Here is a 15,406-nt window from a genome sequence, read left to right as displayed (position 1 = left end):
AAATCGTTTAATAAATTATCAATCAAAGAAATAACGTTATTAGCCTTTTTAAAAGTAAATAAATTATTTGTTCAAATTACTTAATTTAAACAAATAATTATTTAATTCAAAGAAAGTATCAATAAAAATGTAAAAATAATTTAATTGTTCTAATTTTAAAAATATATTTCTTTTATTTAAATAAAATTTGCGTTGCTCAACCAAATTGTATCTTTAATTCTAAAAGGAACAATCAAAAAATTTTTTCAAGTCAAAGAAACTTTTCTTTAACCGTATAGCAGTGCACGAATTTCTTTGAGTCTCAGAAATATTTTTTTACTCAAAGAAACCTTTCTCTAGGTGTGTAAAAAGTAACTTTTGAACTTATTGATTTTAAGCGCAGTTTTAATTTTTAAATCTTATGTTTGTATTACAAAAATCAATTTTCCCATTGTATTTCGATGCTTTGCAAAAGTCCTGCGCAAGATCAAATAGTATCGAGCAATCGCATCCGTATTTTTTTACGGATTAAAGGAAAATTACTATTAGCTCCTCAATACACATAGTCAAATACGCGATTTCCGCGATGATAGTCGCTCACGAAGTCAACGCAGCGAGAGAACCAATAGGCATCGCGGAAAAGCGACTGCAATAAAATAACTTCGATATATTTTTTTCATGTTCTTTTTTTTTAGAAAGGAGTAGCACGCAGCGCGCGTGTTAGCCAAAAGTCAAGATTCATAATAGTCGATTCTAATATTTAAAACCGTCTTAAGTATCATCTTAAATATTATAAGATAGTCTTAAATATTCGAAATAAGAATCTACATGAATACTGGTCTACTACGTGATTTTAGCACAGACTTGAACCATTTTTATCGGCAGTGTCGCAAAATGGATGTGATTTTAGTTCACATTCCGGAATGTGAGTCGTTAGTGAGTTAGGAATTCGAGCGTTATAGAAAAAAATGTCGGCATTGCCGCTCTTCGGTGCCTCTCTGGTTAAAATATATAAAAAAAAATTTTTTTAAATAAAATATTAATTACGAGATATAAAGAAAATTATTTCATTGTTTTAATTCATTAGTGAGCATTGAAATCCCCGTAAATTTTAATTCAACAAATTCAATATTTGGCATAAACTGCCATTATCCGATTGCAGTTTTAATGCGAACATCGTCGGTTCTTATATCAATCTCCGTGTAAACACGTGTTACCGGTTCGGTATGCGGATCTTTCTTTTGGAGCGTTTCTCATCTCATCGAGATTCGAGCCGTCTTAATTTACCGATAACGTATCACGTGGAAGAGAACCGGAATCAACGTCGGTCACGATATGTAACACACATACATCGTGAGCGGAACAAGACACAGTCGATTCGCGACGTGAAGTTAATTTATTATCGACGATTAATGTTCGATCAAGACCGACGATTACAGTATAATTTGTATAACCATATTCCGTAACTATAACTAATTTACCGCGGAATGGAGCGAAAACGGCAGGATCGCCGAGTTACTACCGAAGAGAAATACATTAACTGTGATTGTCCAGGACCACGTTTGAAGGAGGAAGAAAAATGTCGCCGGATAAATGCGGATTATACTATAAAGAAGCTGCGAGAACTCGTATCGGATCCTGTCACCAACGATCACGTTACGCGCATATCGCGACTTTTGTCCGATTATCTACTTGAGATTGGCGACGACGGTTATGTATCCTTTGATCTGCACGCGTTAAAAATAAAAATCTCTTTAGATGAGAATTAATGGAATTTATTAAATTTGGTAAAATAATAAAAAGCGCGAGATATCGTATGAATATTTGCACAATGTCATAAAACCATATGTATATTTATACGATATCCCAATATTCATTAGATATCGTGTGCTGTTAGGGACGTTACATCCTCTACGCTCCTAAAAATTATAATTTACAGACACGAAATATATTCATTCACTTTCGGGAATAATTGTAAATAGATAGACGAGTGTTGATATATAATTAATTAATAAAAAATATCCTTGAGATCTTCAATAATATCGTTTTTAACAAAAACGTTACTTAAAAATTAGTGATCAAATTTATTGAAAATTAATTTCTCTTTTATTTATGATATTCATCTTGCTTTCACCTGCTTTTACAAAATGCTCCAGTTTATTCGATATTTCTCAATCGTTTCTCGGTGTGTTTCTTAAACGACACCTTTCAGCCAATCAAACATCTGCCGGCTGTAATGAAAGTGCTAGAATTTCTAGCTTGGAAGGCCAGAGAAACCAACGACTATCGGATACATCTGGACAGGATGTTGCAGTTGTGCAGTCAACCGCCTTTGCTGAAACAAACTTCCGAGAGTCTCATTAGCTCCGTTATAATGGAGCATTATTTTACCTTGCTCGGTTATCTTCTGACAGTTTTGCCCGCTGAGGAAGACGTTCAACGGATCCACAAAGCTCTCGATTGTTTACTAATCAAGCAGACGAAACCGACGAACGTCGCGGCAGTAAAATTGGATCTTCGTCATCGAGCCATGGAGGATTCCAGATTGCCAATTATCATTGTCGAATTGCTGGAGGCTGCTATGCCGAAAATATACCCGAAGATTTTAGAACTAGCCTACATGCTCGCCTCGATCTCGAATCAGTGTTGTGAGTAGTTGCGAATCGAAATATACTCAAATTGTTACAAAAATATTGTTTCCTCTCAATGAATCTTTCTGAAACGTTTCGAGCGAAAGGAATATTTTTTAAAAATCTCTTCAAAACATATAATTCGAGGTTCTTAAAGGTAAAAGAGTTTTCTAACGTAGTCAAGAAGATTACCATGCCGAATGCTTAGAAATCAAGCGCATAATTTATTCAAATATTATTCTAACGATTAATACGCGCATGAATGACCGAACGTTAAAACGAAGGTTCAGTCGCGGGGAGAATGCCTCTGGCGTCTCTCTTCTCGCTTTCTCGTGCACAGGATATAACATTTCGTACATACGTTCCCGAATAAAGGTTACAGAATGCTGCAAGCCGGCGTGCTGAATACGCTGCTCACCAGGATGGACCTTCCTTATGCAACGCAGCTGCGTTGCGCCAGACCGCCGGACGTATCTCTCGAGGGAAACGAATATCCATGGGACATCGCGCTCTTGATAATGAAACTCTTGTGGAGCCTTATGAGGTCGGCGTTATCTCCTAAAATGCCACCGGAACACCTGAAGGACCTCCCATCGCCCAAGCAATGCGCCATGTGGTATTATTTATTGATAACGCGTCTCAATTGATTGTCAATTAAGAATTCAAAGATGAATGAGCGATGGAAAAATAATAGGATAAACGTGTTATTTAATTTTGTCCTATAAACGCACTGTTCTTTCTTTGAAACTTAAATACTTCTTTATTATTTTACGTTGTTACTTAAATGTTTATGTAGCTACCAAACATAAAATACATGATTTTTTTTACGTAGCGCAGGGGCTTAAAGTATTCCTTCCAGCGACAGATAATTCGCGCTCAATACTGCGCCGTCAATTTGAGGATCAGGAACGACATCGCCGCATTGATCCTCGCTGGAATCGTGGCTTTACCTTCGTGGGATCTAGTCAGCAGCGGTATCGCGGAGGATATCGTCAATCTCTTATCCGCAATTGACTCTGACACTACTAAAATATGGACGGAAAATGTGAAATTCGCCGACAACGACGAGGACCTCTTCTTTAAAAAAACCCTGCTCATGATCATCGCTCATCTCGCCGATATCGACATTTATGTCTTTGTAAATAACTCTCATCAATTTCATTTTATATTAAATTTTGAACAATAATATTAAAAATATATATATAAAGTATTTTTTATCTTATTTTTATGATTTCTTTTATAATTGAAGATTCAATCTTAAAGTCTAGTTTAGTAAAAACTAGTTTAGTAATTTATTTTAAAAAATGTTTTAAAGTACATTAACGAAGAACTTTTTAATGTTTTAGGTGATGCAAAAGGAGATGATCATGCCAATTATTCTCCGAATTATTAAATCCTGTATGAACGATAAAAAGAATAAGAGATATTCTTCGTCGATGATTCTCTTAGAGCACGCGATGTATATCTTATCGCTGTTAGCACCACGAATAGAGACGGAATTCGTAAAACGCAGGGGCACTTTTATGTAAAAAAAAAAGACAAACGTGAAAAAAAAAATTAATTGGATTTCAATGCGGAGCGAAATGAAACATATTTTAATGCTCACAGATTACTGGCGATGCTCGAGAGAATTTTTGATGTGGAATTCAACGAGCACCTTGCGATGATTTTTACGAGAGCTGTCTGCTCGATAATTTTGCAAGACAACGCTCTTCTTTTGGAGGATTTCCAAAAACATGAAATGATACCGCTTTTGATTAGTAAGAAAGATTACAAAATATATTTTATATTAATATGTCATATATAATGATCATTCTTAATAAAATATATTTTCTTTTATGAATTTTAGAATTAATCAGCGATGTAATGCGTTTAGATAAGCTCACGATGAAGAGGCAACGAATTTTAACGTTGCTACTGATCGCACTAGAAGGTCTTGCGAAAAAACAAACATCTGTTCCACAGATGTGCGAACAACGAAGCGTCGAGCTTGTCTTGGAAATTTTTACAAAGTGTTTGTACCAAAAAACCGTGGACTTCCAAGTTGATCAGCGGTAACGTTCGCGACAGCAAACATTATTTACATAAACGTTATTTTAAAGTGTAGACGTATTGTAATTTTCTACGTTAATTAATTTGTTAATTTAATTAACAAATTGTTTGAAATATTTGTCAATTAATGATTAAATATTTGGATTAAGGATAATAAATTTTACAAATTTAATTAAAAATAAAATAAAAGCAGATAATTATTATTAACGGATTTCTTCTTATTTTTCAACAGGCTGTTATTAGCGATAGGTGCTTACATTTGGAAATGCATAACGCGATGTCCCGAGAGTCTTCAGGTTTTCCTGAAAAACGGTGGATTGTACTCTATGCTAGACATCATCGATATCGCGAGCTACCCCGTAAGATGTTTGTACCTTGGTGCGTTAACCGACATTTGCGATAACACTTTTTGCGGGCCGTGTCTCTGCACCTGGAGAGGCGCTGATAAGAAGAGAGGTCTAATGTCTTTGCTCACGACTATTTGGCGAGAAGAGGAAGATAGGATCGGTATCAAGAGACACGCCGACAATTCCATAGCAGGTACAATTTCGCGAATCGAAAGTCCATACGGAACCTTTACAGAAATTCTATTTGAAATTAACTTCACTTTCATAGAGAATCCATTTTAACTTAACTTTTTTTTAAAAAAACAGAAAAATCAAAAATTATTCGACCGGAAATATAAAAACACAAATTAAGCAAGAACGCCTTCATCTTCAACGGTCGTAGCTAAATCTTAAAAGAGATGCTACGAATTGTGAAACACGAAATTAGATGAGCCAGTTAGTTTTTTCAAAAGAGGCGGGGGGGGGAAGGGTCGAGAGTATAAAAAGTCAAAGCGTTTGAGTGCATAGGTCTTCGTTTCTGAGAAGACTAATAGGGTTTTCGAGTGACGTGGGTTTTAATCCAGGTTCGACGCTATTTGTCCAATTAGAACGGACGATTCCGACAAATGGCGTCGAACCTGGGTTAAAACCCACGTCACTCGAAAACTCTATAAGGCACACGCCTTTTACTTTGTTCTTGGCGACCGAGTGAAGAGAGGTGTTTGAACATAGCAGTGTAAATTTTCTTTTTTTAATAATAGCTACATTTATCATTGTAATTAATTTTTATTATTCTTAGCAAGATATTAATCGTTATATATTATTCGTTATATGAAAGAAAATGTAATAATCAGAAAGTTTGCATATTTATTCAAGTTTATTCATTTATTTTTATTCATTGTACAATTCTGACATTGCTGTACAATGTTGTGGGTGAAAATTTACGTAAAAGCATTGGAAACACAAATTGACTGTACACCATGAACATTGTATAAAAGAATAACGTGTCTTACAAGAACATTTAATATCATGTATGTACGTTTACAGGAAAATATAATTGATTCACATTACTAAAAATTTCGCGTTCATGTACTAACTTTGACGCGTACCAAGAAAATTGTAGCACATTTTTAATCGATCATAAGCATTTTTTTAATAGACTCCATTTTACCTGCAAATGTGTCACCTGTTGAAATATCTTGCCTAAATCGCGGAAGTTCACTGTTACGGCGTAAATATCGCTTAAATCTTTTCTGTAAATATTTGAAACTCCAATATGAATGTTTATTTGAAGTTGTGACAATTTTTATATCAAAAGGCACTCTATCGTAAGAAACAGTTTCTTCAAGTGGCACATATCCTTTATCACATGATGACGTGGCTTGCTCTATCTCTTCTTCAAATTCTTCTCCACTTCTTCTTTATCGGGCACAATATATTCGACTTTATTGACAATTGAATTTTTCCCCAACATTTTCACAAAATTTTCAAATATTTTTCTACCCACCTCTTTAGCTACTTTTGAAATTTGTTGGGGTGGATCAGCATAAATAAAATCAAATTGTAATAGTACGTTTGTAAAAATTACATTAGATTTTTTTATAACTGGGACTCACTCTATTTTTTTGAACGTTTACAAGAACATTCAAAATATATACCTTTAAAATATGCGATGCTAGCGGTTAAATCTTCTTTTGAAATATCACATTTTGTTGATATCTGTAAATGTTCCTTCAAAAATGAATCCACGTGTGCTTCTTCCATTTTTACTGTGTAATAAAGAGAATAAATGCAGAATTCTTTACTGATTGATACTCGTGAACATACTGACAAAGAGAATGCTATGTAGTCCTAACAAATTTTTCAAGTTGATCTTTGCGCATGAGTTGACACGAGAACAGCTACCTGATCCAAAATCTTTTCTAACGCAGATACAAAAGATTCATTGTATTTAGGTCTCATGCCTCGAAACGATATATATACATAAATATTTCCAATGCTTTTAAATTTTCACCTACAACATTGTACAGAAATGTCAGAATAAAAATAAATAAGTAAACTTGAATAAATATGCAAACTTTCTGATTATTACATTTTGTTTCACGTAACAAATAATAAACTATATAACAATTAATATCTTGCTAATTGTAAGAATAATAAAAATTAATTACAATTGATAAATGTAGCTATTATTGAAAAAAAAATTGGCATTGCGAGGTTTCGAACACTTCTCTTCACGCGGCCGCCACTTTTTATACCCTCGACCTCCCCTTTCGAAAAAACCATAGCTCATCTGATTTCGTGTTTCACAATTCGTAGCATTGTTAGGGCTTATATTTATTCGTGTGATTTTATATATATTATCAAATTTACTACAGTTTTTTCGAGGCGGAAAGAGTTCTAATATTTAGATGTGAGTTAGCGGCATTTATTATTAAATTAATTTCAATTTAATAAACGTGATGTTAATTAATTCTTATTCAACTTAGAGCTGCGGTTGACTGAAAATCTATTCGGCGCGCAGTTTAGTGAATTTGAAGATGTATATAAAATCACATGAATAAATATAAGCACTAAGATTTAATTACGACCGTTGGAGATGAAGGCGTTTTTGTTTAATTGTGCTTTCACATTTTTTTTTAATTTTCTAAAATTTTTCAAAAATAATTAAAATTCTGAAATCAAAAGTGTGTGAAATATTTTTAATAACTGAGAAAGAAGAAAAATTCATTCTGTTCAAGAAATATTTGTCTAAAGATTTTTTTGATTATTTTTACAAATTAAGAACTAAATTGAAACATAAAAATTAAGCAAAGCTTACTTACAATTTCCCATTTACTATTAAATTCGTTTGCAATTTCAGATCCTGAATTTCCTCAAATGGGTACTAAGCAGTGGAAAGATACCTATTGTTCACAGTTTACGACAGACGTTAGTCCCACCATAATCGATATGATTGGCTCAGTGAGATCAAAGATCTTCAGTATTTTGAAAATCATTGAGAGAGACGACGGCAAATACACCACTGCCAAAAATCATTACAAGATCCTTCTTAACGAATTGCCAACGGAAGCTCGCGTAAGTCTTATTGTCCTCGATCGGACCAATAATTATTTAAAGTAACACTAATACAAATATAAAATGGCATACGAATTTTTACTCTGCTAAACTACCATCAATCAAGCGCTTTCTAGGCAAGGGACGAATATTTCTATGTATCTAAATTATGCACGCTATCTCTGCGCATTAGTCATGTCCTGTCAATGTGATCAGCCTCCCCGAGCCTCTGATCCTTGCTGTTTCCAATAAATTCATGATTCATAAGACGGATCACGCCGTCCACGCGAAACGCTGATCGAAAATACGCTCGTCGCGAATGTGTTAATATTAAATTACACTATTATATACTATCGAAACGATCAGTCTTTGGACTTTTTTCAGGTAACGCTGTGCTGCGTCGACATGTATCTACAATTAAAGCTCGGCCAGATGTGGATGGAGCTCAATAGGTACTTGCAGCAGATTGACATAACACCGTTGAGCATAGACGCACATCTGATCGCCCACATGGTGCAATGGTGCCGTTCGTGCGGCATGCAGATCGAGCATCGCCAGAAAAGGCTGATCGCAACGGCCAGACGCGCAGACGAGATCTCGGAAAAGGACGAGCTCGTGAGGATACGCGACTCCAAGCTCGCGCCGAGCTTGGAAGCGTTGGACGAGGTGGACCGCATCCGTCGCACGACCGATAGACCGTACATGTTGCGGAAGAAAGATCAACAAAGGCGACAAGTGCGCGCGGCCCTGTCGTTCCCACGCGATGCTGACGCCGAGCGATGCCATCGAACGTTTTCGGATAAGACAAACGTCACGGTAAAATCAGGGGTTCAGGGAATGCGAATATTTCTATAAGAGGAATAGTAGTATTTGAACGTAGGACAGATCGATACATCGCACGAAAAAAAGTGATCTGATTGTATTAGCGAAACTTGTATGATTGAGTGTTTCTGGTGAAATCAAGCAGAATTTCTAATTTTTATAATAGGACTTTGCACGGAGAGAAAGGTTTCTTTAGATTCAGTATTCCTATTTATTTGACTGAAATTTGTTTCATTGAAGTAACATGTGCTTATACGAAACATTATTTGTTTGAATGAAAATTTTATTGTTTCGTTAAAAAAAATCTCTATTATTTGACAGAAATAACAGTATTATTTGAAGCAATATCTTTCAACGAAATAATATATTATTTGATTGCAATAAGTGTGCGAACAATGAAACAAATAATTTATTTAGATGAAAATGGCAAAATGTATTGAGAATATATCTTTCGTTTCAAACAAATGATTTATTTAAGACGAAGATATATATTGTTTCAAATTCAAATAATTGTACTTATTGTTTCGAGCATTGGTTTGTTTGATGCAATAATATTTATCAAGTTTGAAGAAATCATTTTCTCTGCGTGGTTATTATAATTAGAACATTTGATAAATGTTACTAGCATCTAGTAATTCCTACAAAATTTCTAATTCGTCCGTTTTCAAACAGAAGTATTGATTAAATTTATTATATTTCTAAATGATGCAACAAGACTCTTTTTCCAGTGCAGTAATGACACGTGATAGATTTTAACTTTGTGTGAATCTTTAAATCAATATTAATAATATTACATTTTAATTTAATTTTGTTATTTTTATTTAAAAGCTGTAAGAGGCTCTCTTTTATTTCTTGTTTTCATTTTACGATTCTCTAAATTTTTTAGGCAATTCTCGGGCAACATCAGTCGATTGACACTTCGCATCTAAAGGATCCTCAGATTGATTTTACAGAGATACCTTTGGTATCATCCTGCAGTTCATCCTGCGAAGAAATCTTTTCTACGCTCGAAGTTTCCGCAAATTCCCTATTGTATGGACGCCAGTTCGCAGACGAATACGTGATCGAAAGTCTCAATCGATAGCCTGCGCGTTGCTTACGTCAACAAATAATAATTTATCAAAATGTATAATGTTAAAGAGAATCAGAGAGAGTAAATGCAATAATTTCTTTCTCGTGTGACGAACTATGATACTACAATATTATCTTCCTTCGATACAATAGTTGTCTTCCTTGTCGACAAGAAAATGTCATTTTTTTGTTTGAAATTAATTCAAGTAAAATTTGAAACGCGTTTACAAATACTCCAAATTTGGAAGAAAAAAATCACGTTATCTCATCAATATCCGACTTGTTATTTAATATATCCCTTTATTATTCTCGTACAATTAGGTCTTTGCAATTTTTACTAATTTGTCCTCAAGTTATTAACAATTTTTATATATCTTTTTTATTTCTGAAATAAGGCTTTTTTTATCAAAATCGTCGTTAGCGGCGCGAATTTCGCCCGAGCGATCTGACGAATTATCTGGCGCTATGGTATCTAGATGACCATCTAGATACTCTCGAGGCCGTTTTGGAGTGGGCGAGAGAGACTGACGAGCGCGGCGAGCGGCGAGTGACGAGCGACTAGTGAGAGCGAGCATGCCGTTCGCGTCGCAAGCGAATGCTGTCGCTGCCGCCGCCGCCGTCGTCGTCGTCGTGGTCCGCCGTTCGATGGTACCGGTTTGAAGAGCGAGCTTCAGGATCTACTTCTCGCGAGTGGACTCTCCAGTAGACTCTCTCGCTCGAGCATCTCCGCTTCGTTCGCGTCAGTGTGCCGTCGCGCAGCGAGCCCGTGCAGCGAATCGCTTTCGGCTCCTTTCCTCGACGCACGTTCCGCGCGTGTAAAAGTTGGAAGCGGAGCGTAGTCGAAGGAGACGCCGCTTCTTCCGGAACCCTCGACCGACCCTCCCCGTCGCGCCACGCCGTTCCGGAGCATCCTCTTCCGCTTTACTCGTCCACGCGGCGGCGCATTCGCCTTTTCCCCTCTCCTTCTCGCGAATCCCGGATCACCCTTTGATTCCTTGTCTTTCCTCTCCATCCGGTTCTCCCTTCGCCACCCGCGCCTTTGTGTGCGTCTCCGTCCCTCGCTCGTGACCGTCGCTGTTGCCGCCGCCGCCGCTGCAAGCGTGCGCGCGCGCGCGCTCGCCGCTTTTCCGTCGCGCTCCGCTTCGTACTCGCTTCGTCGGCGAGTGTGCTATCGAGCAGACTCCCGCGTTGGTGGCTTAGGCTTTCGCGCGAAGCCCGATAAAGCGGAAAGGCGAAACGGTACGGAAAGCCTCGTGTCAACGTTGATGCAATTATGGCGCGTGAGGAAGAACAGTGGTGCTACTTTGACGGTGCGAACGGACGTCGAAGGCCGTCGTTGATCTCGATCCCGCTGCTGCTCGTCGTCTCGTGCGCTCTCCTGGCCGGATCCTTGGCGGTCGCCGAGCATGGTGAGTGTACGTCTACGTGTACACGCGGGCGTGTGTACAAATGTCATTTGCATATTTGAGTACATACGCGCCTGGTGGTGAACGCGCACACGGCCGCCTTTCGATAACCTGTTGCGTATCACGGAAGATTCTTTTCGGAGCGAGCGAGGAGGAGAAATCGCGGAGGCGCTAGCGCGATGGAGCGAGCGAGCGAGCGAGCGAGATATCCTACGAATATCCTAGAATATTCTAAATATCGTACGAATATTGCAGAATATTATGAATATCGCACGAATATTCTAGGATATTCTAAATATCGCACGAATATTCGCGCGATATCGCGTGCCGTTAGAGAAGTGAGCGGAGCCGACGCGACGTCTGAGGCACTCTCTTTTTCAAAAAATAACCGACGTCTAAATTCGAACGCCAAGGGAATCCCCTTCTCTTACTGTCACAAAAAAGGAGACAAAGCGGGAGGTCACAATAAATGCACGGATCGCAGATGTTAGGGGTAGAGAGACAGGTAAGGAGCGAGGAAAGAAAGAGAGTAAGAGAGAGAGAGAGAGAAAGAGAGAGGGGGGGTCGACGAGAGAAAGGAAGAGAAAAAATCCGGTCGTCCGTAAGGGAAATTCCGTCTCGGTCTAGACCACCATTCTTCATTTTGACCTCGCTCCCTGACGCAGTCGGCCGCCGGCGGCGGATCAGACGGATTCATTGAAATCATCTGCGGCGGTCGCTGCATCCGACGAGGCGACGCGACGCCACTTGGCGTCGCGCCGATGCAACGGGATCGGGAACGCCGCGCGCGCTTGTCGCGGGAATAAGGTCGCGCTCTTTCGCTCGCTCGCTCGCTCGCTCGCTCGTGCTCACGGCCGAAAACGACCAGCTAAATCGCACACGTTACGCTTGCAGAGACGAGATACATCGTTCGCGATGCATGCGCGAATATAATTGCGAAATGTTGGAAAATTCCGCCGATCGGCGCGGCAGCGTAACGCGAAATAAATGAGGGAAGAAATGCGCGAGAGTCCTGCCGAGAGTCTCGAGATTACGTATCGTCATGAACGAGCATTGCGTACAAGCTTTCTCTTCTCCTACTGTAACTATTCTATCGTGCCGCTTATCACACCGTTGTCCCGAGCCCTTCAATTTAATAAGTTGTTTTTCCATTGGAATTACGAGCGTCACGCGATACCGTAATTACTTTGTCGCTAGAATAGCCGCGTTCGCTCGGTTCGCTTATTAAAAAAAATACTACGGGTGACGCGTATTTTAATCATTTCCTCTCGTCAAGATTGCCACTAGCCATCGTAGATTTTTTTCCCGACGTCGAAGAACGAGAAGAAATAAGGAATTCGTGCGCGCGACAATTTCGCACCCTTTCTCGCCGGGGATAACGGTTAACGGTACGAATTCGTGAGTGACACCTCGAAGGGTCATCTCGGGGTCACTCCTCGCATACCGTTGACGCGCCTTGATTTCGCGATTGCGAAACCGCCTGCCACTTGCTCGGAGAGCTGCCGTCGTCGCTCGGCGCAACGTGCATTTCCTTTTATTCGTCGCGCGTGTGCCTTCGAGCACAGCGGGAGTCGCGGAAATTGCGACTGTCGTCGGAATCGGAGCACCGGCTGATCGTCGACGTCGCCGAAATCGCTGGCGTCGCCAGAACATCGCGGAATGCCGAACCCTGTACAAGTCGTTGACATCGCGCGTCACGACATTTCGCAAATCGATTTTTCTAATTCGAGTGATTCTTGGATTAAAGCTCATCAAAAGTAAAATTGCGGTTAATTATTAATTAAGAGCGGATTGAATAGTTGCCTTGTCAATCTCGCGCGATGGATTGTGATTAGAATTACTTTTTCTTTCGCCACGAAATTCCTTAAATTAAATTGCAGAAAATTGATTAGAGAAATAAACTTTTGTACGATATAATTCTTGAATTGCTGAAAAATTAATTTAGAATTCCAATTGCATTAAAATTTTTTTAATTCTAGTACTCGAAAGAACATTTAGAGATGCAAAACCATATTTGCATTACATATTTCATTCTTATTGAATGTTATTTAACAGCCGGATGTCAGGGTATAATTTCCATAAATTCTCGCCTTTTTTTCCGTTTATAATAACATTGTTTCGCGTATATGCACGTAATTTTTCCTTTTGCAGATGGCAGCTGATATTTAGATACAAAGGCAATTTGTCACGAATGAGAAGTAGCTTTATGAACATGAAGTCGGAAAGGCAGAAAAATACGTTTCGCGAATGCAGCTGAAAAAAAGTGTCAATCGCGGGTGTTGAAAGCCTAGCGGCTAGTCCATTATTGCACCTTTGCTTATTTATTCATTATTAAAGCGGTCGTATGCAAATTGCTTAACAATTGACGGTCATTTAGCTCTTTTAGCGCGTAATAGGTCCGATACATTATTAATTATTGTTATGTAACAGCACGTTTCATTAAAATTAGAATCTTTGACATTATTTTAACAAAATTATTTCTTCGTGCTTTAACAGAAACGTTTAAGAGCTTTATACAATTCCCATCGCCACTAATCTCGAAAAACGTAAGACATGTGTCTTACAGTTAAAGAATCAATAAGATAAATACTTTATAATGCGTGAATGGTGAACTAAGTTCCGCAAGTGTTATGAGTGATGCAACAAGCTACTGCATCCATAATGCATACGTGGGCGAAGTATTTTGCGGAAATCGATAGATTAAATTGTAATCTACGCGACACGACACTACCAGTACGCGCTACATTAGCAATGAAATTGTAGAAATATATATATATATATATATATATATATATATATATATATATATAAATTAAAAAAAGTACATTATGAGATTACCAAGGTTACTGTGTTCCGAGAAAAAAATTATTAAATTTTAATAAATATTTATTTGAACAGTTGCAATAAAATATTTACTTACAATACATAAATGTTTACTTAATAAAAAATAATAGTTAAATTAAATTAGTGATTCTTGTATTAAATAAATATTTATTTACATTGAACCAATAATTTAATTTAACTAACATTTTTAGTAAGCATTTTGTTGTAACTATTCAAACAAATATTTATTAAAACTTAGTAATTTTTTCTCTCAGTGTTAAAATCTCACTTTTACGACGAGTCGGATTTTTTGATTCACATAAATGCGTCCAACAATGAGACTTCTTGTCGCACTTGTTAACATATTATTTCAGAAAAGAAACTAGAATTTTTCCTAAAAACAAAATTTCATTTTTTGATTTAATTGTTTTATCGATATCGAACTGTAATTTACGTGGTGCGATCGAGATAACGAAGACAACTCAGTGTTCCGTGGAGCCTACAGGAAAAGGTAATAAAGGAAAAATAAATGAAGATAAAACGCAAGTGTATTCTTGCCAAGACTCAGCCCATCGATGCTTAATAATTCAGAAGGATGTAAATGTATCCTTTAACTGTCTCTCTTATCTTTACGCATGCATCGTATCTGATCGCTTATCGCGCTCGTTTTATCGTCGATAGTCGCGATAAACTATGTATCTGCATTTCCACAAATTAAATATCAGTAAACATAGCAACACACGAATAAATTTAGATAAGCGTCTTTGAATTCGCACAATTCGCGGCGTTACGTGTAAACATGTGCGTCTAGATAACGCAATCGATACGATAACTTGTCGTTAATTCAATATTATATCAATTGATTTCAACCGCGAGGTTTATTCAGAACTTTTATTAAATGATTGACATTTCCTTTTACTTGTCGAATAAAACCTATAAAACTCGTTTGTCTGACAAGTTCTGTGCTTCAGTTTCGCGCCAGTGACCCGAGTCTAGGTCGTTTAAATCACGAGATTGTTTAAATCGACTGGCGCGCGTCTCTCTCTCTCTCTCTCTCTCTCTCTCTCTCTCTTTATGAATCTCTCGAGTATAAAAAAAGTTGCGCGGAGCGCCGGTTTACGGCAGGTGAACGACGATACAAGCAGACGCGATACGCCGGGAAAAAACTAATTTAACGCGAAAAGTATGGGCGCGATGCTATTCGTGACGTCCGCCTCACAAAGCAACACTTAATTCGTTC

General features: G+C 37.8%; 2 protein-coding genes across 2 annotated transcripts in view; both read left to right on the top strand.

The window, feature by feature from the left end:
* The first annotated feature begins 356 nt into the window (after positions 1 to 356).
* LOC105193019 (cilia- and flagella-associated protein 69) lies at positions 357 to 10,168 on the top strand. The gene is made up of 11 exons (XM_026137231.2): positions 357 to 1,694; positions 2,192 to 2,627; positions 2,985 to 3,225; positions 3,447 to 3,747; positions 3,956 to 4,134; positions 4,218 to 4,369; positions 4,459 to 4,663; positions 4,894 to 5,201; positions 7,851 to 8,065; positions 8,429 to 8,860; positions 9,753 to 10,168. The coding sequence occupies exons 1-11, from the start codon at positions 1,467 to 1,469 to the stop codon at positions 9,948 to 9,950; spliced, it is 2,895 nt and encodes a 964-aa protein (XP_025993016.2). The 5' UTR covers positions 357 to 1,466; the 3' UTR covers positions 9,951 to 10,168.
* Positions 10,169 to 11,150: 982 nt separating this feature from the next.
* Positions 11,151 to 15,406, top strand: part of LOC105193014 (plexin domain-containing protein 2) — a 38,228-nt gene continuing 33,972 nt past the window's right edge. Inside the window, exon 1 of the mRNA XM_011157333.3 lies at positions 11,151 to 11,346. Coding sequence (XP_011155635.1) covers positions 11,211 to 11,346 — 136 coding nt within the window. The 5' untranslated portion in view covers positions 11,151 to 11,210. The remainder of the gene's footprint in view (positions 11,347 to 15,406) is intronic.

This window comes from Solenopsis invicta, chromosome 3 (genome assembly GCF_016802725.1).
Source record: "Solenopsis invicta isolate M01_SB chromosome 3, UNIL_Sinv_3.0, whole genome shotgun sequence".
In the NCBI taxonomy this organism is placed as follows: Eukaryota; Metazoa; Arthropoda; class Insecta; order Hymenoptera; family Formicidae; genus Solenopsis; species Solenopsis invicta.
The sequence above is the reverse complement of the archived record's forward strand: the minus strand, read 5'-3'. Positions and strand labels throughout refer to the sequence as shown.

Bases quoted from the DNA above. Each gene is read 5' to 3' on its own strand.
- LOC105193019 (XM_026137231.2), top strand. From the start codon at position 1,467: ATGGAGCGAAAACGGCAGGATCGCCGAGTTACTACCGAAGAGAAATAC. The intron at 1,695-2,191 runs GTATCCTTTGAT...GACACCTTTCAG, and splicing joins AGATTGGCGACGACGGTTAT to CCAATCAAACATCTGCCGGC. The intron at 4,135-4,217 runs GTAAAAAAAAAA...TAATGCTCACAG, and splicing joins AAACGCAGGGGCACTTTTAT to ATTACTGGCGATGCTCGAGA.